Below are 22,605 nucleotides of genomic sequence, written 5' to 3'. Positions count from 1 at the left end.
GAGATCAAGTCCAGAGCTGTAACTGATTCTATTGAAGCTCCCTAGAGTAGGGCTAGAGGTATATGCATCAGCTCTGCTGACCGCTATATTACTTTTGAAATCTTCTGATGTGGTCCCTAATGCTGTACAAGCTGAATATTGTTAGTTAACATAGCTGCAAAATCTACCACAGTGATAACCATGAGGATGCAGTGGTCTAGAAAGTTTTGTCACAGAATCATTAGGGTTGGAAAAGACCTTTACGATCATCAAGTCCGATCATCAATCCAACACCACCATGCCCACTAAATCATGTCCCAAAATGCCATGTCCACATGTCTTTTGAACATTTCCAGTGATGGTGACTGCACCACCTCCCTGGGCAGCCTGTTCCAATGTTTGACCACTCTCTCAGTAAAGAAAGTTTTCCTCGTATCTAGTCTAAACCTCCCTAATTGTCAACCCAATTTTTTTCATTTATTCATCAATACACAGAATTTTGCTCTAGATTCACGCACTACTTTATTGTCATCATATATCATGATATATCACTTTATTTGAATGTGCAAACGTGGAGACAGAAAGAGGAAAAAAACCCTGTGACTGCAAGTAAAGTTCAAAAAAATTATTTCAAATATCCCTGTACAACACAAATGCACTGAGGGATCTGGGACAGTAGCAATTTCAAGACAATGAGGTGGCAGGGTGTGCAAGTGCCATTTTTAATTTCTTCCAATATGCACCTCACACTGGATATTCCCACCTAACTTGCAGTTAAATTTTTCTACATAAGTCTAAAGTGAACTAATTGACTTGCCTTTATTAAACAAAAGTAGCTATGTTCCTGGCTTTAGATCCTGGAATAATACCGTATAGATAGCGTCAAAGAACTGTAGAATTGTTACAGTAAACTTTCTAGGGCATCAAGTACAGGCAGAGGAACGAGCCAAGGTAAAAAAATTACTGAAAACAGAGCTGGGGAAAACCAGCAGATCTGCAACTGACCTAGACTAACAGCAGAAACAAATTAATTCATGGAACAATGGACTTAAATACCCTTCATAGATAACTTGGGAAATATTTTCCGTTCCAGTGTATTTAAATTGTACTGTTTTGTAAAGCTACAGATTTAAGACAAACTCTGTCTGCATTACGTTTTCTAAAATGTGTATGGCTCATTTCCAACATGATGTAAGTCTAGGATAAACAGAAAATGAAGACTGATCACATCACTAATGATGTGAGAGAGATGTCCAGGCTTAGAACATTTCATAAAACAAAGGAAAAAGGGAAACTACATGCAGTAATACAAGGGAAAAAAAGTATCAGCAACTTGGAAGCAAGACTTATCCCTTACATGACGTAGTTTTGTTTGTAAATCTGAGTAGAGCAGTGGCTTCTTTTCTCTCATTCTACTCCTACTAACCTGGTTAGCAAGAATGAAACAAGTGAAAGTTATGCCATGGCATTTTCACCCAGGCTATTTTCATAAATAGGTAGAGAAATCAGACTTAATATTGTGAAAGAACGCAAAATTAAATCAATTTTACATTCTCCAAATGAGGAATTAAATAAGAGGAAACCTTTCTTAATGGAGTGCATGTGCCACATTCTTTGCAAAGGTAGCAGGAATCCAGGCAGGTGGGAAGGAGCAAACCAAAGATGAGCATGAACATGTGCTAAGTGAACCACAACAGTTTTCTGTAAACATGTTATAACTCTGCTAAAATCCATGAAATTACCTGAGAAGCACATTCCTCCACGATAAGTCAAATGACAAGTCATAATCTGGCCATGACAATGCTGATAAATTGTAACAGGCAGATGTTCAGACAAATAATTTGCTACAATATGCCTTCATTAGAAAACAGAGTGGTTGAAAAAGGTATCGCCTGTACAGCAAAAGCAGTGGTGAGGCTCTGACAGCTACACCATCCATTTTTCAGGTGCTTCACTGCAACCTGGCTCCACATCAAAAGCCCATTTGTGGCTGGAGCGCAGTAGATGCTTACCTTCCACTGCTATTTCAACTAAAACAATGCTCTTGGACTGCTTCATGAACTGAACCAAATCACAGCAGCTGGGAGCGATTAGGAAATAAGCCATGGAAGTACACTGCCAACCTGTCCTAGAACAATAATGCAAACACCTATGTAGGTTTTTATACACCTATGTTTAGGCAACACGGTTACTTCAACCATCAGAAATTACAGGGCATGTGTTGGACACAGAGTGGACAGGAGGATTCACAACAGACAGCAGATCCTTTACAACTGACGTCAAATTTAAGTTTTCAGTAGTGCCCCAGAAAGTGGCACTCACAACTGCAAAAGATTATTTCTTTTTGCACAATGGATTCATTTGCACTTTTTTACCTATATCTCAAAAAGCCAAAACTGATTTGGAAAAAAAATAAATCTGACATTTAAAAACAAATCAACAAAACTATAATGTAAGAAATCTGTCCTAAAAACCTAACCTAAAGTGAGACAAGCTGTTTTAAGATGTGCTGAGTGCTTTGCTGGAAGTACAGATAATTAAGAAGATTTATTAATGCTTTGTGAGCAAACTCCCATAGCCTATTGAAAAGCCTGCCAGTCACACTGATGTGTTAGCACACTCGTGTTTTTTCCATTTGTTAATAACTCCAAACAATGGCTTACTAGCATTTCACTGATAACACATGACTTTCAGTTTCATATTTTCCATTTCAAGAATTTTGTTTTGCAATTATAATTGTATTGTTTGCAGCCTAGATTCAATGTTCATTTATCTACAGTAAAACATGATTTCCTCATATATACTGTGTTTGAGAACACAAAGTCATTAAAAAAAATCTCATCTTTTCAATTATTATTGAATGAAATGGGGAGCCAGGGCACAGTGCTGTTATCAGGTTGTAACACTGATGACGTAGGAAATAAGGCATCTCGGAACAAGAACTATAACCGCAGATACAAAGAGTGCCGAACATACCATGGCAGTGTCCATTCCAGCCTCTGAATCCCACTCTGCAAGGAATGCACTGGTAAGAACCAGGAGCATTAATGCATTGTGCATCTGGACAAGTAGTTGGAGTCAGGCATTCATCAATGTCTTTAATAGGGAAGATAAAAGGAAATACCGGTCAAAGCTGTAGCAAAAGATGGAACAGTAAACTAATCTGGTTATTCTGACTGTGCTCATGTTATACTAAAAGATTTAAAGATTTGCATACTTTATCTGTTAGAGACCCAGGAAGGTACAAGTCCTCACTTGTGCCAGCGAATGGACATCTCTCAGAAATAAATTAGATCATAGTACATGCAACGGAATCTGAATTTTCTGTTAATGCTGCGAATCTTTGGTAGGCCCTCCATAACATACAGCAGATCAGATTTCTGGCTTAGATATGTAAGAATAACTTTGCTTACATCACCCCTTTACCATATTGAAGTATCCTGAGGTTCTTCCTATATCCAGTCTCAAGAGACTTTGGAAGTGCATTGCAGCAACAATAAAACTGTAACTCTGGCTTCCGAAGGCAAAGAGGAATTTGGTATTCTCCAGTGTCCTAGAGTTATGCAGCATGTAAATATTATGTGGACTATAAATTTAATTGTGTGATGGTAATCAAAGGTGTTTGCAGGGAGTAGGGAGTTCATTATGTCTGAAAGAAGGCACAAGTAACACACACATCACTGAGGCTGGCAATGTTTAAGGTGATAGAGGGACTTGCTGCATTAGGAGAGGTCCTAGTTTACCCATGACAAAACAAGAAATAGATCCTGAAAAACTCATGGATCTCATGTCCAGGCTCTAAGCATCTACCAAGAACTTCTTATCCTGCACCAAAGAAACCCACAATACGTGCAATATATGCAATCTAAAAGAGACTGCATACAAAAATGACATTCAAAGACAAGTTGCTGTCAAGTGACCAGTGATGAGAAGATGCTGGAATTAAAATTGTGTGGGCAGCCTCATTCCAGTCTGCTCCCATATTTGAGTATCTTTTTATAATATGGTCTTTAATTACACAGTAATTATAACATTTCCTAACAAACACTTGTTTCATGCAGTGCACAGAACTAATGAAATCAAAGTCACCACTAAATCCAGCTTCCTAAGATCTGGTCCCTTCCCTACCCCAGGCATAGTGGTTGTGTCTTCTGCAATTAAGGACTGCTACTCCAGCACAGATAGCAGGGAGGCAATTTACTCCTAGTTTTGGGACCAAGCTCACAGAAGAAATGTAGCCTCCAACACTTGAAATTTAACTGGACAATGCTCCAATCTTCAGAGAATTGAATAACCCAGCTCCAAACAACACACTGGATGTGGGAAAATCACAATTTTTCATAGAATCATGATTGTCCAGCTGAGAATACTCTCTCATAAAAACAGCAACAGGCCTCTTCAACTGCTACGATGCAGACCTGCAAGTGTTTCTCAATGAAACTGCTGTGAGATTTTTTTATTTAATTAACGAAAAAATCCACGTCTCCTGAAACCTGTTCTCAGAACAGCCTGGACCGTACCTGCCCTCAAAACACACAACATGAATGATGTATTTGGTACAGAAATTTTCAGTCAAAATAAAGTCTAAATGCTGCAAAGCTTAAAGAAATCACAGGAAGATTTTATAGGAATACTTAATCGTATGCAATGATGTTCAGCTATGCCTATAACACTGTTCTACATAAACAACAGACTCTACAACAACAATGTATGTGCACTTCTTATGTTTCCCAGGCTAGGTCCACGACAGAGTTTGTGTGAATATAGCTTGAAGGCAGAATGAAGATGGAGTGAGGAAGTGTAAGTGAACTGTGTGTATTGTGTGCAGTTTGGAGTATTCTTGACTTCATTTTTGAAGTGTGGAGGAGGTGGAAAGGAGTTATTTGTGGAATCTGGAATCTGTCAGTAGGGTGACTATAACGTGTAGGTGTGATGACATGGTGAAATGATTCCCTGAATGTGTCATTTCCTCAGGTTGATGGATTTAATGTAGGAGGGTTTTTCCCTTAAGCAACCTTAAAAAACTTTCAACAGAGCATTTGGTTTCAGAAAATACATGTTAAGTTAAATGATAGAGGACTACCACCACACTACTTAAAATACAAGCTAATAAGAAATTTGATGCACTGTGATATTCTGCTTTCTACCCTATTCACAGATAGGCTACACAGATTCCCTGCTGACAGAAAAGATTTGGAAAAAATAGTTGTAAGAGTGGAGTATGTGAAACATTTAAATAAAAAAATACAATTGTCTGAATAGAAAGAGGAATCTTTCAGCAATGCTCAGAGCAGCAAATATATCCACAGCAGCTTTGAGTTGCTTATTTGATAGGCAATCTAACATGTTAGCAATTTTATTCTAAGTAACTTAGACTAAAGCATGAAAAAAACTATGTTTAAAATGGAATTGCTGTTTGTAGCTTTGAGTTCACAATTCAAGTTGAGAATGAAAAAAGAAAAGAGAACAGCAAAAAAGGCAAAAATATTACAGTGAAAAATAATATGAAGTTTTAAAGGTCAGATGTTCTACGATCTCCTGCAACATCAAATACCTGCTAGATATATACTTCTAAATTAAAAAAACATCAACTTATCATTTGCTACCTGTTATAATATAGGAAAAATTATAGGGGTTTTTTTGGTTTTTTTTGAAACAGAAACTTGGTAAAGGACACGAACAATGAAGTTAAGAGATTCCATGGCAACAGCTGTTAAAATAGCTGTCCCAAGATGGTTGTGTCTATAGTGGGGGAACTCCTTTGCAGTCTCTTAAACCTAAATAATAGGAATTGAACTGCGGTTCCAGACATCAAATAACTGAAAAGATTGAAGAGTACTCAAAAAGGTTTCCTGTTTAAGACTGCACCCCTTGAGAATTCTCCCTTTGCAGCTCAAGCTGCAGTGCTAAACCTCCCTTGAACAGCAGGCAAGGGTAATCATTCCAAACAGTGGTAATATTTGGCATTGGTTTTGTGATATGAATAAACGGTACTTCACGTCATCATCCAGGACATACTATAGATAAAACAAGCAGTGTCCTTTTGAACATTTTGCCATTTTCAGCTGGTGTACAGGGGGAATTAAAATGATCTGAAGGCAAATTAAATGATAGAAGTAGCTGTGAGAGAAATCCAGAAGTAAGATTAAGCTAGGGAAATTACCCATGGAAATAAGCACAGAGTGGGATGGGGAAAGGGAACTCTGAACACAAATAGATATAAAACCACTGTGCCAAGACATTCCACCTGAAATCAAATAGCAAAAGAAGATTGAAAGGAATTAAAAGAAACATACCAGGTAGAAAAATATTAAGTTAAAAGTGAAAAAACATTGTATTTTAATATTTCCATCTAATGGCCAGATTTCTTCAAAATAAAGAAATAGATGTAGAGTTTTCTGTTGAGATCAGAAACAACAGTCAGTGCAAACAAATGGCTCCTCCTATTGCAGTTGTTTGGCCTGGCAACTGTTACTGTATTACTGCTGGTGAAGAGTCCAATCCTACCTTCACATTCACCTCTCCTGTTCATTTGGTATCCACTATCACAATATTCACATCTGTATGAGCCAACAGTATTTATACAAAAGCCTTCCCCGCAAGTATGAGGTCGTGAACATTCATCAAAATCTGCAGATAAAAAAGAGAAGTTAAGCAAAACTTTGCTTCACCATGAAATTACTGAATGCTTGCATCTCCCCTAAACTCTGCTTTAATTAAACATAGGATTGGATTTTCAAGCTGTTTGCAAGCCACAGCTCTACAGCCGTTCTTATTGAGCAGTTCCATCTTTACCTCACTGCTTGTAATTACAGAGAGAATGAGATCTAGAAAGAGCCAGGCTGTAGGAAGAAGGTCTGTGAGCAGCCCTGTGGTTGCAAACATAATGCGCGTCACTGCATGTACATTGTGCCCAAGGCAGCGCTAACCTGAGGAATATCACAGCCAGTTCAGGCTGCTTGTATTGCTCTGCAACGTCCATGGCTGTTTATGATTTGTTATGGCTGCTAGTGATTGAAAGAGTTTTGAATATTTGTATTTTCCACCACAGCAGGTGTTTTTACTAAATGGTAATTTTCTTAAACAAGCATGATACTAAATTCTTGTCTTTCAACAAAGAAAATTTTTGAAAAGTAGTATGAGCCACTCAAATTTATTTTCCTCACCACAATACCTGGTGAGAGACAGTTAAAAACACTTCCAGACATCAGTCTGGTACCAATGACATTGAGGAAAAAAGCTGAGAAGGGTACTTAAAGGAGTTTTAGAAAAGCTTCTTGATTAATTTTTCCCCCTTTCTATAAAGGGGACAAGTAATTACCAACGCAGTCGGTTCCATCTTCACTGGCCATGAATCCAGCTTGGCAAATACACAGGAAACTTCCTTCTGTATTTTCACAGCGTCCAAGGGAACAGAGATGGGGTGCCTGATTACACTCATTAATATCTATAAAAGAAATAAAAACATAAGACTACAGAACAACGTATTTAGTTGTGATTCTTTTCGTGCATTCTATGCCACGCTTTTGAAAAGAGTGATCTTACAATTATTTTAACTATTTAAAAAAGTGTATATTTTCCTCTCCCTCAGAGCTGCAAATAAGATGCATTACATAGTTTTGGCTGGAAAAAAATGCTCTTAGACTATAAGAATATTGCATTGGCCTGAAAAATGCAACATGATTACTATTCAAATCACTACACTGAGCACAAGCTGAGCATAAGCTGCAAGCATGCAACATTAAGACAATTTGAATGAAATAAAAAGATTGTAAGTTGCCATTTGCTGCGTACGTGTGTAAATTATTTTTTAATGCTGTAGTTGCACCTGATAGCATGCATATCAGTGTGAAGTTACTGAACTTTTGATAGCGTGAAAAGCTGATAGCATACAATCTGGCAACATGATGTAATAGACTCTTTCTGATCCAAGTTACAGAGGAACCAGCACACTCTGAATGAAAGAAAGATACCAATACAGCTGCTTCCAAATCTGAAACAGCTCATGTAGAGCCAGTCTGGACTCTGCCTCATGTTCATCAGAGCCCCCTCTGTTCCAGAACTTACTAGCAGCTTTGAAGGGGATGAAGACCTCACTCTGCAAATCTCCTAAGGTGCTTTTGGCATGTTTATGATATACTTCATATTTTCAGCAGAAGGTTGAAAGGAAAGACCTAACAAAATGGTTGGATTTAGTCCAGCTGCAGAGCTGGTAACCGGGCAAATCATTCTGAGAAAGAGGCACCAAGGTGGCCATTCTTTTTCCAAACAGAAGTGTATTTCTTCCTAGCAGTCCGATGATTTTGGATACCTGATATAAAGCTGAGAAGAGATGGTCTGTCTAATCACCTTTTCTCTCATCTCACAATGGGAAAGGCTTTCACTCAATTTAAATTCATGTTCAGTTCTGAGTGGCTGAAAGGCTACATCAGAGACTAGCTGGGAAATTTTATTTGACATACAAAAACTAGTTTCTGTGTAGTTTGGAAGCATTCAGCAGAGGAAGCAACTCTTGACTGCTCTGTAGCATAGTTCCCCTGACCAGGCTCTACATTTCATAGCATGGTTATTTCAGATATTTGAAAGCGTCCATTCATACCAGAGCACTTTGTCTGCTGATCGTTAAGTTTGTACCCCTCGTAGCAGATGCAAGTGTATCCCACAGGCAAATTAACACAGTGTCCTGCTCCACAGATATCAGGATTAACTGTACATTCGTTGATTTCTAAGCAAACAAAAAAAAGTTCAGTGTTAAATTCTCCCACGCAGTTCAGTAAGTGCACAATATTCTGTAATCCAAGTAGAAAGATCAGGCCTGAAAACAACTGTAAATCAAGTTTGTAAGTCCTGAGTTACTGTAATGGATACTTTATCTGGAAGAATCTAGAAACCATCTAGGCTTTTTCTAGTGACATATTCTCATGTCCCATCCAAGATCTATAAATGGGTACATAAAAAATAAAGTAAAATGAAGATAATACAAAATAAAAATTTACACAATTTCACCTTTGCAGCAAAGGTTAATAAAATAATTGTAGTGGGTTTCTCATTATTTTTATAGAATACTCACCTATAAATGGCTTGGATGTATTTTGTAAGATAAGGAGATGAAGATACGGGGAGAGCATTGGATGCTAAACCCTTACAGTAATTTTAGAAATTCTCGAAGTATATATGTTACTGCAAAAAATACTAATGACTGTGTTCAGCTGCAATTTAAACTAAGGTTATACAGCAGCATGAAAGCATAATTCCTGAAAAAGGAGTTATCATCTGTAGAGAAGAATTTATCCAGACTATTTAGAAATAGGTTACATTTAAACTTAACTAAATCTTAAAGTACAGAATTAAGGCACTCAAAAACGTCTCAACTCTAACCGCATTCAGTTTTTTTTAATCCAATTTAGGATTTTGTCCTACAAATCTGAGTTCATTTGTACTTTACTATCTCTTAAATATCTGAACAACACTTGGAACTGTATCTGAACAGATTGATTTATTTGTTTACAGCACACAGCAATTTCTAGTTCCACTCCTTTTCCTGGGGAAAGAAAAAACAGCAGAACATGGAAAACTACCACTTTTTTCTAACTGATGTGAGTTCTCAGCAGGGTAACTTCCTCTCCCTGTAAGGAAGCAGGGAGCTGTCTGGCAGAAGGGGCACAGTCACAGCAGAGCTGACTTCCAAATTCTGGTTTGACAATCACCATTAGTAGAGCTTTCATATGGGACTGACAAACTGTAATTATAGGTAATTGAAGGAGGCAGCTGAATGCTTAGAGAAGACAGGATACTTTCTCTACTCTTACAGTAGATTCAGGAGGATTTAACTGAAGATAGAATCATACTTCAAACAACTGGGTGATTTAGACCCTGTGCATGTTGCATGCAACTCAAAAATCCATTCCTGCATGCAGGAAAGCTATCCTTCAAGAGTTAAACTTTTATTAAAGCATGTGTAATTTCTTCCTCTGAATGCGAACTGGGAAACCTCTTGGTAGGCCTAGATATCTCTACCATATACAGCTTAAAGTATTTACCTGGATATTGCAATTACTTCAAAGCCTGTGTTAATTCTGAGAGACTAGCCAATGTGACATTGTAATGCTCTCAAGTATACATACATAGTACATTCACCTTTTTGTTTTCAAATTTACAGCAAGTGAAGTTTTCATGCATTTAGACACAGCCACCACTTAGACAAGTTTCAGCCATGATAGGAGCATTACTTGCATTTCTGTTATTTTCACTTCTTGACACATGGATGTGGAAAAGACAACTTTTAATACATCAAAAAACGAAGAAGCACAAATGTCAAAGGAACATTTCAAAATAGATCTGACAGTAACTCCTCATCTTCTTTTTGTAGACCATGCTGATCTACATCCCACGAAGTCTACATCCCTCAAAGAACATGATCACATGTACTTCATGAACACATATGCAGACTGTCTAAAGACCTGACTTGTAGGCTGAGAAGTCTTCAGTTCTGGACTTCGGCTGCAGATCATGTAATCTGAGGTGGAATTATTAATTTTTCCTTCTATCATTTATGTGTGGGCACAAAAATGGCAGGTCCAGTCCTAGCTCTGTTGACAGTACCCTCACCACTGTGCTGTTCTGTACTTTCTGTCTCTCCCCAGAGTATTCCTTTGTGTTCTACAGCTACGTTCTCTTCGCTATTATAATTCAGAAGTAGCATGGAACAAGTTATAGTGTCAGGAACTCACAGTCATTTCTTAATTTATTTTAGTTCTAAAAAGGAAGTACAGTACCTGTAACTTGAGTAGGTGCAATTACTTGACTTGCACTCGAAGTAGAGACTTCAGGAGCAACTTCAACAGGCAGAGGAGGAGATGTTTTCTCAATCACTACTGCGTGACATGGAATGGAAATCAATCACATCCAAAAAAAAGCACTTAAAGCATTCACACATGATACTGAATGAGCCAGACTATGGAGCTTTTCATTAGTTTATTCTGATTAGATCTGGAGTAGAAAAAATGGTATAATTGGATTTTTTATCATTGCACGGCTTGTGAAAAAACTGACGTGCTAAAGAAAGCAAGCACAATAGTAAAACTTCTGCGGCAAAAGTTACGTATGAATCTACAATGAGGCACCTAGGTAAAATTTCCTCTTGAAAGGAGTACAAGGCCTCAACTCTGCTGACATTAAAATTCGCACGTACATAATCCAGGATATCAGTTTTGCCTAAGATATTTGTCTTTGCCTCCTAACAAGTCACCCAGAGAATGCCAAGCTCCCAATTGCTCTCACTTCAGTTTCCAGGATTATTTTTTTCTGTATTCTGGTCATGGAACAACTGCTTGTGAAGCTGCAATCAATTTTTCATTAACCTCTGTTACAATTGCTACCTTCCCATCCTTTGAACAATTGTAAGCACTCTCTCATACTAAAAGACAAGTCAAAACAAGTTACCTGGAAATTGTGGATGCAGGTTAATTGTAGAAATTCCAGGAGAAAGCTGAGGCTGCCCAGGCTCTAGATCAGGCTGCTTTTCTTGATCAAGGGAAGCTAATTCCTAAAAGAATGATTAAAAATTTAGATTCTGAAAACATACTCTTAATTCAGCTATCATAACCCACAACTCCTGGCTTGAAAAACTGCTAACATTCTCACAGGAGTGGCTTTTGATAGTAGACCATTAATTACCACCCATTTCAGTCTAAAAGAACATGGAATACTATGTTTACACAATGGCATACAATTTAACATTGATTTTATTTGAAGCAGCCATTTCATGGAGCTTCTACTTGTATCTTTGGGAATTCTCCCATTTTCTGGTCTTTCATTGCTTATGAATAGTATTTAATTGCAATTCAGCATCACACAAAAGTATACAATCACGTATCTCTTAGTTTTTGACCACTGTGAAAGGTTCTCTCTCAGCTACTGCACTGATTTGTATAAAAGTGTCAGATGCTTGTATGTCTTCAGGAAAATGAAGTACAGCTGCAGTTATTCCTAACAAATCCCATTATCTTCAGTACAGAGAACCTGGAACCTCCAGAATGAGGGACTTAACACATACACACTTGTTCTTCTCCACTCAGTACACAGCAACCCTAAAAAAACTAGGAAACTAACTTAGGCATTAATAAGCAGATATCACAAATGCTTCTCAAAGTTTCATATTGTTCCTCTCAAATTCATTTTCTCTAGCTGTCAGTATGTGTGGCTCTCCTTCATACTGTCTGCATTTTTCAATATGCACTTGAAAATAGAGGCTCCAGAACAGGATGGAACAATATAGCACTGGACCCTCCAGCACTGCCCTAAAGAGAAGTTAAAGCAATCTCTTTCCTGTACCTTACTACCTGCCTGTTGTTGTATCTAATAATAACATGAGCTCTTTTTGCCTCAGGGTTTGCACTGTAAGTCCACAGTGAGTTGCTTGTTCCTCATAAATCCTAAATCCTTTTCAGAATTATTGTATCACATCTTGTACACCCGGTCGGCAGGCTAATTCCTAGATAAATCACATCATGTTTTACCTGATCAGGGGCTGCAGTTGCCACTAAAACCAGAAAGAAAAAAGAAAATTAATCAGTCTTCACATACCATTTACTTACACATTCTACTTAAAACTAGTAGTGGTAGTTGCCATCACAGAAAAATTTCGGGCTCTAATCTCATTCCAAAATGATGCAAACTTGAAGTAATGTTCCTGAAGCAAGCGTAAAAACTAACCTGAAACCAGAATAAGATTCTGCACACTGACCAATGCTTATAATTATTTACTCAGTATTCAGCTGCCTTATAGGTTTCTCAACTCTTTCCTCAGAAACAATCTGAAAAGCTCACAGGTTAACAACTCACTGATTAAACTTTTTAAATTCCTTCCAAGGAATATCAACATCTGTAATTATTTTAAAGGTAATTTAATATCATAACAGTATATAACTAACCATTAACAAATTTGCAAGAAGTTACTGTAAAAAAAAAAAAAAATCAAGTTTTGAAATTTGCCTTTTCTTTAAGCAAGCAACAGTAGTTTGTTTTTTTTTCCCCTTCCATAAAAGTTACTTTTTTCTGGGAAGGAGAGGTAGAAATTTCATATAAGTTTTTATTTTCCATTGCAGTTTGCCTGTTTTGAATTTGTCTTTTACTGATGAAAATCTACATGCTTCTGTAAAAAAAGGTAAGAATATTTGCTTTTCACAACGAACATTTTCCACGGGATAGAATTTTTTTTTTAAAAAGTCACTCTTCTTGCTCTAGTTTCCTCAGTATTAGCAGGGAGAATTAGATTATTAGAACTGGGAGAACTTGTAATAAAATCTAAAAAATTCCAAATGCAAGCATCCAAAAATGTAATATAAAATTCAAACATGTGGATGTGTCATTACTGACTTAGAGTAAGCATATTTTTAAAAGTTTTTAATTAAACCTCTCCTTTTTTCTCCAGATTCTCTGTGTTTTAAGACTTACTAAAATGTAGCAATATTTCTAATTATTGAAGTAATATTTTAGCAAATGATACACCACTTTTTTCCACTTTGTAAGACAGAAAAGCCCAGAGGTTTATGTAAGATTTTATAATTCATTACAGTCTGTAAGTATGATTTTGAATGGCTTATTTTTCTATCCCGATTCAGTTTAGCTTCATTTTCTTTATAAAAGCAAAATTAGACCATTGATTTTAACTAGAAAATAACCCATGTCACACAGAATTTTGCAAAATCGGCTAACTGAAACCCTTTCTAATAATGGCCTGCCTTAAAGATACATAACTGCTGGGAATAACCTACTGAGTACTCAATACCATGAGAGGGTTCTTCAGCAATGTATTGCTTCTTGTCTACAGTTAGTTCATGCCAAGTTTGCTGGCACTGTATTTATAATAGTGCAGCTTTTTGCATTTCTTTGCTTCTGCATTTGTTTTAGACTCAGGAAAATTTTGGCTGCTACAAGTTCTTAGAAGAGCTTGCAGAAAACAAAGACTGAGACAAATATCTTAGAGTCAACTAATTGATAATTAAACAGCCGAGCAGAGAGGGGCTGATCCAACATGGTCACGCCGAGGGAGTGCAGAGCTGCAGGGGTGAGAGCAGACCACATGAAGAGGATGCATGCCCACATCAGGTGGTGCCAGTCTACAGGAGCTTACAGAAGGAAGATGATGAAAACCCCTTAGCTTCTGCCACCCCAAATGCTAGTAAAACAAAGCCTGAGTCCAGTCCTTTGTTATAGGTTAGAGATTATAAATATCGTTATCAAATTCTTAAAACAAACATTTACTATTTCTTATTATAAAAACTGACAAGATTAGAGCAGTCTCTCTCTCCATGGTGTGCTCAGCACCTGGTAGGAGCTGTACATAAAACCTTAGAAGTGAGTCACGTAACACAATGCACTGCACAGCACAGCACGCTCTGCTGTGGGAAGTGGTGCCTCTCTGTCCTGCGCTATACACAGCTACTTCACAACGAAACATAGCGTTGAAGACACATGCACAGAAATATAGAAAGACTAAATTTTCCCACTCTCACCTTCTTGCACAGCCATCTCAGTCTCACTTTTCTGTGAGAAGGTCAGTGCCTCCACTGGCTCTTCCTTTGCTGGGAGAGGTGGAGGAGAAGTACCTTTAGCAACAGGTTGAGTAATCGGGGTCTTGCCAATGACAGGTGGCTGTACTCTAACTGCAGGGTGATGATATAGCTTGTTTCTGTGAGAGCCAGAAACCGTATAACCCATTCCACCAGGGCAGATTTCCTTAAAAGCAGCTAGATTTGGGATGGGAAAATATTCCTTTTAGGAGTCTAAAAGTGCAATATGTTGACATAGCGGAAAATATCATGACTACCGCTAATAAATTTAATCTCATATTGTATATACATTTTTACAAAAAACTACTTAAAAACAAGCGATGCATTGCATGCTAATATGACTGAGCATTATCCCAAAAGCATGTTCTGGCTGTTATTCCCAGGAGGTTTCCACTCCAGTTTACCATTTTTCTTCAGTTATGTTTAATCTATTATTATAAGAAGATGTTTTGTACTAATCCTCTTCAAACAGTATATCCTTTCTGAGTATGCATTTGAATACACAAATTGTCACCATCATCTACACTGCATAAGGAATGAAGATCACTATTTCTATCATTCTCTTTTTGCAGAAACTAAAGGGAAAAAAGCTCACCACCCTGTACTAGAGGAGCAGAAGAATATCAACCAGTAACAACATTCCTTCATAGGATCCCATTTGACTACATCAGAGGTCTCATACCAGTCCTGATCCAAATTCCACTGAATGGAATAAGTCCACTGTCCTCAGTGGGCTGGATAAAAACAAGATGGGGATCATAAAAAGTCAAATGACCACTGGAAGAGAGGGGAAATAATCTCTATATACAGAAAAAGGTAATGAAAGTCAGGCAGCAGCACCTGCCCTGATCTCTGCAGCTGCTCTACGTGAGCATCATGTTTTGCAGTCCTAGTGAAAGACTACAATGGAAAAGAAATACAGGTCAGTCTTCCTCCCCATCAAAGGCAATAGCTATGCTCCTGTTAGGGACAGAGGGACCTTCAGAAGTCTTGAAGGGGCATTCATTCACTGTCCTCATTGCTCTAGGTAAAGCTATGTTGGGATGAAACACCAAAGTTCTTAGTCTCCCATGTGCCCAATGTGATTTCTTACAGCTTCTTAAGAGATGTGTGGACTGGGGCATTGGTAAGTTCACAAATTCTGCTTTGAACACATCAGGATTTTTAAATTAATTGCCATGTAAAATAAACCCACAAAATACTAGCTATAGGTATTCTACAGATGAATTAATGAAATTATACATTAATCTGCAGTATGCATTAATTGCATACTGTGTTCTGATGGCATTCTAGTAACAGAAAAGACGAAGGGTCAAACTGATTAAATTGAGTGGATTCAGAGTGATGAAGTACTCTTTGTTGGGAAATGCTAATACCAAAACTTGCCAAAAACCCACACAGCTGAGGGTGGGAATTCTGGTCAAAGGAGTAACACAGAGAAAATTGGATGCCTGTCCCTTCAGATGCATGCCCCGGATCTAGGAAATCTTGTTTCAGGTCATATTCTCTCAAATGCAGAACAGAAATGTGAGCCTCATTCTACCACAGCTCTGCTAAGTGCTCTCCACACCTGGGTATAAAAAGCTGGCATCTCTCAGTCTCTGTTTCAGAGCTAGTCTATGTTGTACTTTTAAAAGCTATCAGAGAGTGAGTTCATGACTTTTTAATTTGATGACTCTTAAATTAACATGGGATGCTGCAGTAAATACATTACCCCATGCTGGAGTATCCCACTTTCACACATTTTTCATAGAAAACTCTGACAGATTATGAATTTAACCTGTTATGGAAAGGAACATGTTTTTAAATCATGAAAGTTATCATGAAATGGGAAAAGTGTTTCCCACACTGATCATTAGAATTTTCTACTCTCAGATTTTTTCTTTGAAGTCTTTTCATTAAGAAGACTCACTAAAATAACCAATTCCACATAATATTCAATGACGTATTTTTTATGACTAGAGAGCAGTCAATTTTGCAAAAAGATATATTCTCTGCTCCAGAATACACACAACTGGGCATAAAGCTTTATGCAATATTCTCACAGATGTAAAGTATCTGCATTTAAATTGTGAGTCATCTGATGAGAATATATTTTTGCTACATTAAAAAGCCATAGAATTATTACTTATCTGAAAGTGAACTGGACTTTTAAAATCCTAATCAGTGATCTAGCAACTTAATGGTCACGCAGGAAACAATGGCTTTAAAAATCAATTGAAATGCTCAAAAATGTTGGTCACTTCCATTTCTGTAAGCCTGACTTCAAGGTAAAGAATCTGCTGCTCTCATCATGTCTCTGATGCTAGCTGTGGATTTCCCAAAGCAGCTGGTTTTAAAAATCTGAATCTTTATAAAATACTCCAGAGAAATACATGACCTGTATCATAACAGTGACATCTGCAGCAGCAACTTCAGCAAGAACAGTGGATTAACATTACAAATACCTGTAACTAAATTATTGAATGGGCTGGACATCATGTATATTACAATAAGCAATGAGGCTTTTAAAAAGGATGAATTTGACCATACATTTGGACAAAAAAGAACATTAAACTGATTTTGACTAAAGTCTCCAACTTTAGTTACTTAAGTTTTAAGCAAAATCAGGGAATAGAAGGTACTTGAAAGTAGTGATCAGTGTCTATAACATTCTATCTTAATCTATGAGCAGCCTAAACGAGGGTGGTGACCAATCAAGCTGGTATTTTCCAAGTCTTTATATATTCAAAAGCCAGCAGGACTCCAAGTGAACACTGATAAATACAAGCGAGCTTTACGTATCAAGTAAGGAACTGTTTAAGTGAAAAGTGGCCTGAAAAGTTTAACTACCAGTTTATTGTTAAGAAGCAAACAACATACTTAGCACATTCCTCAAAATGGATGGCAAAGATATGAAGGAAGGTTAGAAAGCAGAGATACTCCTATACATATTCTACTAACTGCAATGAAAACTACAACACATGCAGTTCTGTAACCTAATTCTCAAATGCTGACAGCATTCACCGGTGTCTTTAACAACTGAAGAGTATTAATCAGATTTTTTGTTAATTTGCCTGTTATCTATAGTCAGATTATAATGTACAATAACTTCATCTTCATGTGATGGAGAATCAAAGTTCAAGTACACATTCTGAGATGCAACTATTGTTAATGTGGAATCCTATGGCAATGTATCAAAGTAAGTCCTTTGTTTTAATCACACATCTGTATGAACAAAACTGCTATATATGTAATTATTCTACTATCAGGTAGAGAACTGTCATAATTTACTGATGGACACTTCTTGTTTAAAATCAGTTCTTGGATTTTTTTTTTTTTAAAACATGCATAACAAACATGCTGGAGGCAAGAGCTTGTATTTTTAATAAGCAGTTCTTACCTGTTCCTGGAAGAGGACACTTCTCACAGTGCGGGCCCCAGGCTTTGCCAACACTGCAACAGCAAAGCTGCTTGCTGAGCTGAACAGAAAGAGGATGCATGCATTGCTTTCCTGCACTAACAAAGCGGTAGCAGGGTCCTTTCTCTTCAGCAACTATAGGATTATCAGCTGCAATGAAAGTGGAAGAAAGGATGGTACTGTTAACATGAAAAGCAAAACAAAGAAACACCACTACATTTCCAACACCAGTTAAATGCATTAATACTACCATCTGCAAAGTGTTATTTCAGACACCTATCTCAAACCATAATCACAACATACAAGAAAATTCTTATTTTGCATCAAACACTCCTGAATTCCAACTCATCCTAGACCAAAGATAAAGCATATTTTAAGGAAAAAAAAAAAAAAATCCAAACCAGCAGTTGCCATGCTGCCACAATAAAGAGTCAGAATCAGCACACTCACTTGCACACAAGTCCAACTGCTGAAGACTAAGGTCAATCACTGGCAATATACAGCTGTGTCAAGCTACATACCCACTGGAACATTCAGCTATAGGTAGGCTATATAAGTAAGATTGCAAAAGGATTAAGTATCATACATGACACTTTTTTAATAAAAGAGACAGTTATACATTTACATTTTGTTACGTTTAGTTCTAATGTGGAAGAGCCAAAGGCCGTAAGCTATGACTAGTATGAAATAACAGAAAGATAAGATCCATCTAGCTTTCAAATTTATGCATCCACATTCACATACAGTTACCAGTTCTGGGTAATATGTTCACTTAACTAAAAAAATACAAAAACTACCTGATTTTCAACATGACATGTAAAAGCAAAAATGAAAACCAACTCCTTTTTTTCTGGTGTTGAACTGAAAAGTAATAAGAAATTCTTCAAAATGCTGAAAAACTTTCTCAATAATTGAGTGTCATTAACTAAGGATAAGATAATTATGCTGAAAAAATGAAAGAAGTCACCTACGGGTCTAGGCTATACTTTATTTTATAAATCTAAAGATAGCTCAGATAAGGAGCTTAGGAAATGAGGTATTTTTCACTTGTAAATATTCTTCACAAAAAAAATTGAAGTGAGAAATGTAATTGTTCTCTAAGCCATCTTTTCTTCTTGCAGAGGTAGTTGATCTCAAACCAAGTAAAAGGTGATTAACAGAGGAAAATATCTGCATTCATGCTGTTCAGAACTTTTTCTTTCTCCTAATTATTTCTTAATTTTAATCCTTCTTAATCAGAAGGAAAATGTGCCAACGATCATCCTGGGCTGAGTATTTAGTAATGGAAACTACCCAGGCCAAAGCTGCAGAGGTGGAAGAGGGGAGAGCAGGACACAGATGATTTTGGCTGGGGAACTAGCAGAGAGGGGGAAAAAAATTGTGAGAAGGAGAATGCCAGGCTGGTGAGAAAGACTGAGTGTATGAGGAGGCTGGATGTGGCCTTGGAAGGTTTTGTGACAAGAAAACCAGGAAAAGTCGGCAAGGATCCTGGACAGCCCCTGGTGGAGACCAAGGCTTCCAGGACAAAGAGACAGCAAAAGGCACGAGCACTAAGACTGATTAAATAAAGTAAATAAGCTGAGAAGAGGAGGCAAGGACAGCAAAAAACCCAGGAACAGCTTAGAAGAATTGGGGCCAGCCAAATATATCCTCATCTAAAGTGCAACTAAGCATCTACTTTGGTACATTGATTAGCACTGTTACTTACGTATGCATCTTGAGAGGGTGGGGTCTGGCACAAATCCCATTTTGCAGGTACATCTGTAGCTGCCCATGGTATTCAAGCACTCACCATTAGGGCATACTCCCTGCAACTGACACTCATTGATATCTGTGGGAAAATTGAAAAATAATCAGATACTGAAACATGTTTTAATATTTTTCTTTCTTCGGATGTTTTTTTTTTTTTTAAATATGAGCAGGAGAACTGTTACAAGTTAACACTCCAATCAACACTTCTTTCCGTACTGACAACATTTAATTCATAACCTTTTAAAATGCTGCTGAGAACATAACAGAAAAGCAATTACATTCATACATCATACTCTGAATTAAAAAATAAATACACTTTGACTGCCTTATCAACCCCTGTTTTCCTGACTAGATGATTGCTTGCACAGTCAAACACAACTCACAAGAACATTCAGAAAGACAAGTTTTAAGCAATGTAATATATTTTATACAGGGTGGAACACTGCTTGACACATTTAATACAGTTTTTATTAGTATTTGTATTCGGTAGTGCCTGAAGGTTCATTGTGCTGGAAGAAGCACAACGCAAAAATACCATCTCTAGGCTAGAGAGCTTACCATCTTAATAGCAAGAATATGCTTCAGGAAGCACAGAACACATGTGATGTGGGACAAAAAGGATTGCATCCATGGGAACACAACCTTGTAATAATTAACAACTGCTTTGATATAGTTTGCTGTTATGAGGCTACCTGCATCAGTATCCCTCTCACTGAATTGTTCTCCCGTGCCCCAAACATTGGGCCTCAGGCCTGTTACCACATTTGGGCTTGTATCTGTAATTCACTTTCTTAGAATAGGACCTGTCTGACAATCATCTGGATACCATCTGTAACTAAGCCAGCCAAACTAGGATTTTATTTCAGGAGACAGTAACAACGTAGCTTGCTCTGATAATCAAAATCTTAAAATAATTAAATAAAAACCCCAAAACAAACCAAAACCCTAACCTGTAATTGTCTCTGTCATAAATTGTTACATCTCCTCTTTCAGAAAAATAGAGACAACGCATTGAAACAGACCTACTTTAAAATGTTTATATGCATTATATCTCCCCAAGACTTTCCCTCCCTATCCCTAAGCTAGGAAAAAATGCCCACTTTGCTGGGTAAACAAGCTTCAAGTGGAAGTCGGATATTCCAGCTAGCTCCTTGGAAACCAGGTTATTAGCGATCATTTTATCTAAAATATATATTATTTATTACCCTTCCCCTTAGTTTTTATAAAACCTTCACCATTTTATTTGACCTCATTGTATGTTGCTGCCTGATCCAACACAATCAATGAGGGTAAGAAGTTGCATATGTAAAATATAACAGATGTGCTGGAGTTTGCTTTTGGAAACCTACACAAACAATCTTTCACATTCCTACCTTCTTCATTTTTCTCCACAAGTTTGGCTACCTGTCCCACTACACAGGAGCACACCACTTAAGCTCGCAGTACAGCAGACTCTAGCAGTTGCCATGTCAGCTGCAGTTTTTTCCAAACACGCAGTGTTGAGCTTATCCCTCAGCTCTTCCAGTGCTATACCTAATCCAGTATCTTGACACCACCTGGATCAACTTCACCTCTATGCACTTAGCCACACGTGACAAAGAGTCATCGTTTATAACCTATAACTTTGCATGAAATGTGATGGAAACCACATGAATTACAAAGGATCAGCTCTGCCTCAAAGGAATTTTTCAGTGAAATTCCCAGACTACATGACTTTCTGACCTCAGAGAGCGGACTATTTAAAAAAGGAGAGCAGTATAAGAAAAGAGCACAAAAAAATGCTGAAATATTCTCCTACAGCAGTCTACCTTTTGACCCATCCAACCTTCGAGCAGGAAGATGTCCCATATAAGCACAGCAGTATCTTATTTAAGGATTGCACTAATACAGAATATTTTGTAAGCTGGACTTGTTCTGATGCACTCAAAAATTTTTTAGACAGTTTCTTCAGTTGCTTACTCAGGTTCTTTCTTTTGCCCTGAAATCTCAAAATATGATTGAAGGCATCTACAGAATGCCAACTGATTCCAAAAGGAAAATCATAATTGTTTCAATACCATTGTCTTTTGTGACTATTGCAAGGAACATACTTATATCTTAACAGCTAGCAAACTAAAGACATTATTGAAACATCCCTAAATAGAAACATATTGATGCTGTTGTAAAGTTTGTCAGGAGAAAAGAACATACTGCTAACCCTCCACTTTGAAACATCAGGCATGACAAGTAACATAACAAAAGAGAAGACTATGAAATAGTCTTTGCTTTGATGAAGCACTAACTCTGTTGTTGGAAACAAGTTAGAGGAAGAGACAGTAGGCTTTACTCTGAATACAGGAAAAATCTTTATATCCAGGTTCATTTCAAAATTAAAATCGTCAACACAATTACACAAATACACAAATTACACACACACACATATGTGCAAAAAGCACGTACAGATTTTGGAGGAAGAGGAAAAACATAAGAGAAATTGAGAGATAATATAAAAAATTTAAAATCAAGATACATACTTTTAACAAGGACTGAGCTCTTATTTTCATCTGACTTTTGCTTTTTATAATTTAATATTAGCTACTCATTTAATATAAGTTATATCATGTATATAATATTATATCATTTAATATTAGTTAGTTGGTGTTGACATTAGTATACATAGTGAAAATAATTGCTCACCTTCTACATTGTAATAGCCAGACATTTTTAAACAATTTTCTCCCTTTGCAAATTCTAAGTATACCTTTTTATTTACAGCAAAATTAACTTATAATACTAGGAAAAAAAATGGAAGATATCTCTCGGGGACATACATAACATACTGCTTTTTCTTGTCACTTTTTCTAGAATATATATCCATGTAGAATTAGCAGAAATGCTTTGTCTAGTGAAGACAGCATTTAA

At 37.1% G+C, this 22,605-nt stretch overlaps 1 protein-coding gene across 1 annotated transcript in view; it reads right to left on the bottom strand.

Moving 5' to 3' along the window:
* The window catches only part of LTBP1 (latent transforming growth factor beta binding protein 1), a gene marked incomplete at both ends in the record, with an annotated part of 200,233 nt that overhangs the window by 55,786 nt on the left and 121,842 nt on the right, over positions 1-22,605 (bottom strand). Inside the window, 10 exons of the mRNA XM_081997791.1 lie at positions 2,956-3,075; positions 6,487-6,609; positions 7,301-7,426; positions 8,579-8,704; positions 10,755-10,853; positions 11,422-11,524; positions 12,498-12,520; positions 14,496-14,729; positions 17,935-18,102; positions 19,661-19,783. Of these exons, the coding sequence (XP_081853917.1) occupies positions 2,956-3,075; positions 6,487-6,609; positions 7,301-7,426; positions 8,579-8,704; positions 10,755-10,853; positions 11,422-11,524; positions 12,498-12,520; positions 14,496-14,729; positions 17,935-18,102; positions 19,661-19,783 (1,245 nt within the window). The remainder of the gene's footprint in view (positions 1-2,955; positions 3,076-6,486; positions 6,610-7,300; positions 7,427-8,578; positions 8,705-10,754; positions 10,854-11,421; positions 11,525-12,497; positions 12,521-14,495; positions 14,730-17,934; positions 18,103-19,660; positions 19,784-22,605) is intronic.

The sequence above is a fragment of the Phaethon aethereus genome (assembly GCF_964289735.1).
Source record: "Phaethon aethereus genome assembly, chromosome: 3".
Lineage (NCBI taxonomy): Eukaryota > Metazoa > Chordata > Aves > Phaethontiformes > Phaethontidae > Phaethon > Phaethon aethereus.
The sequence above is the reverse complement of the archived record's forward strand: the minus strand, read 5'-3'. Positions and strand labels throughout refer to the sequence as shown.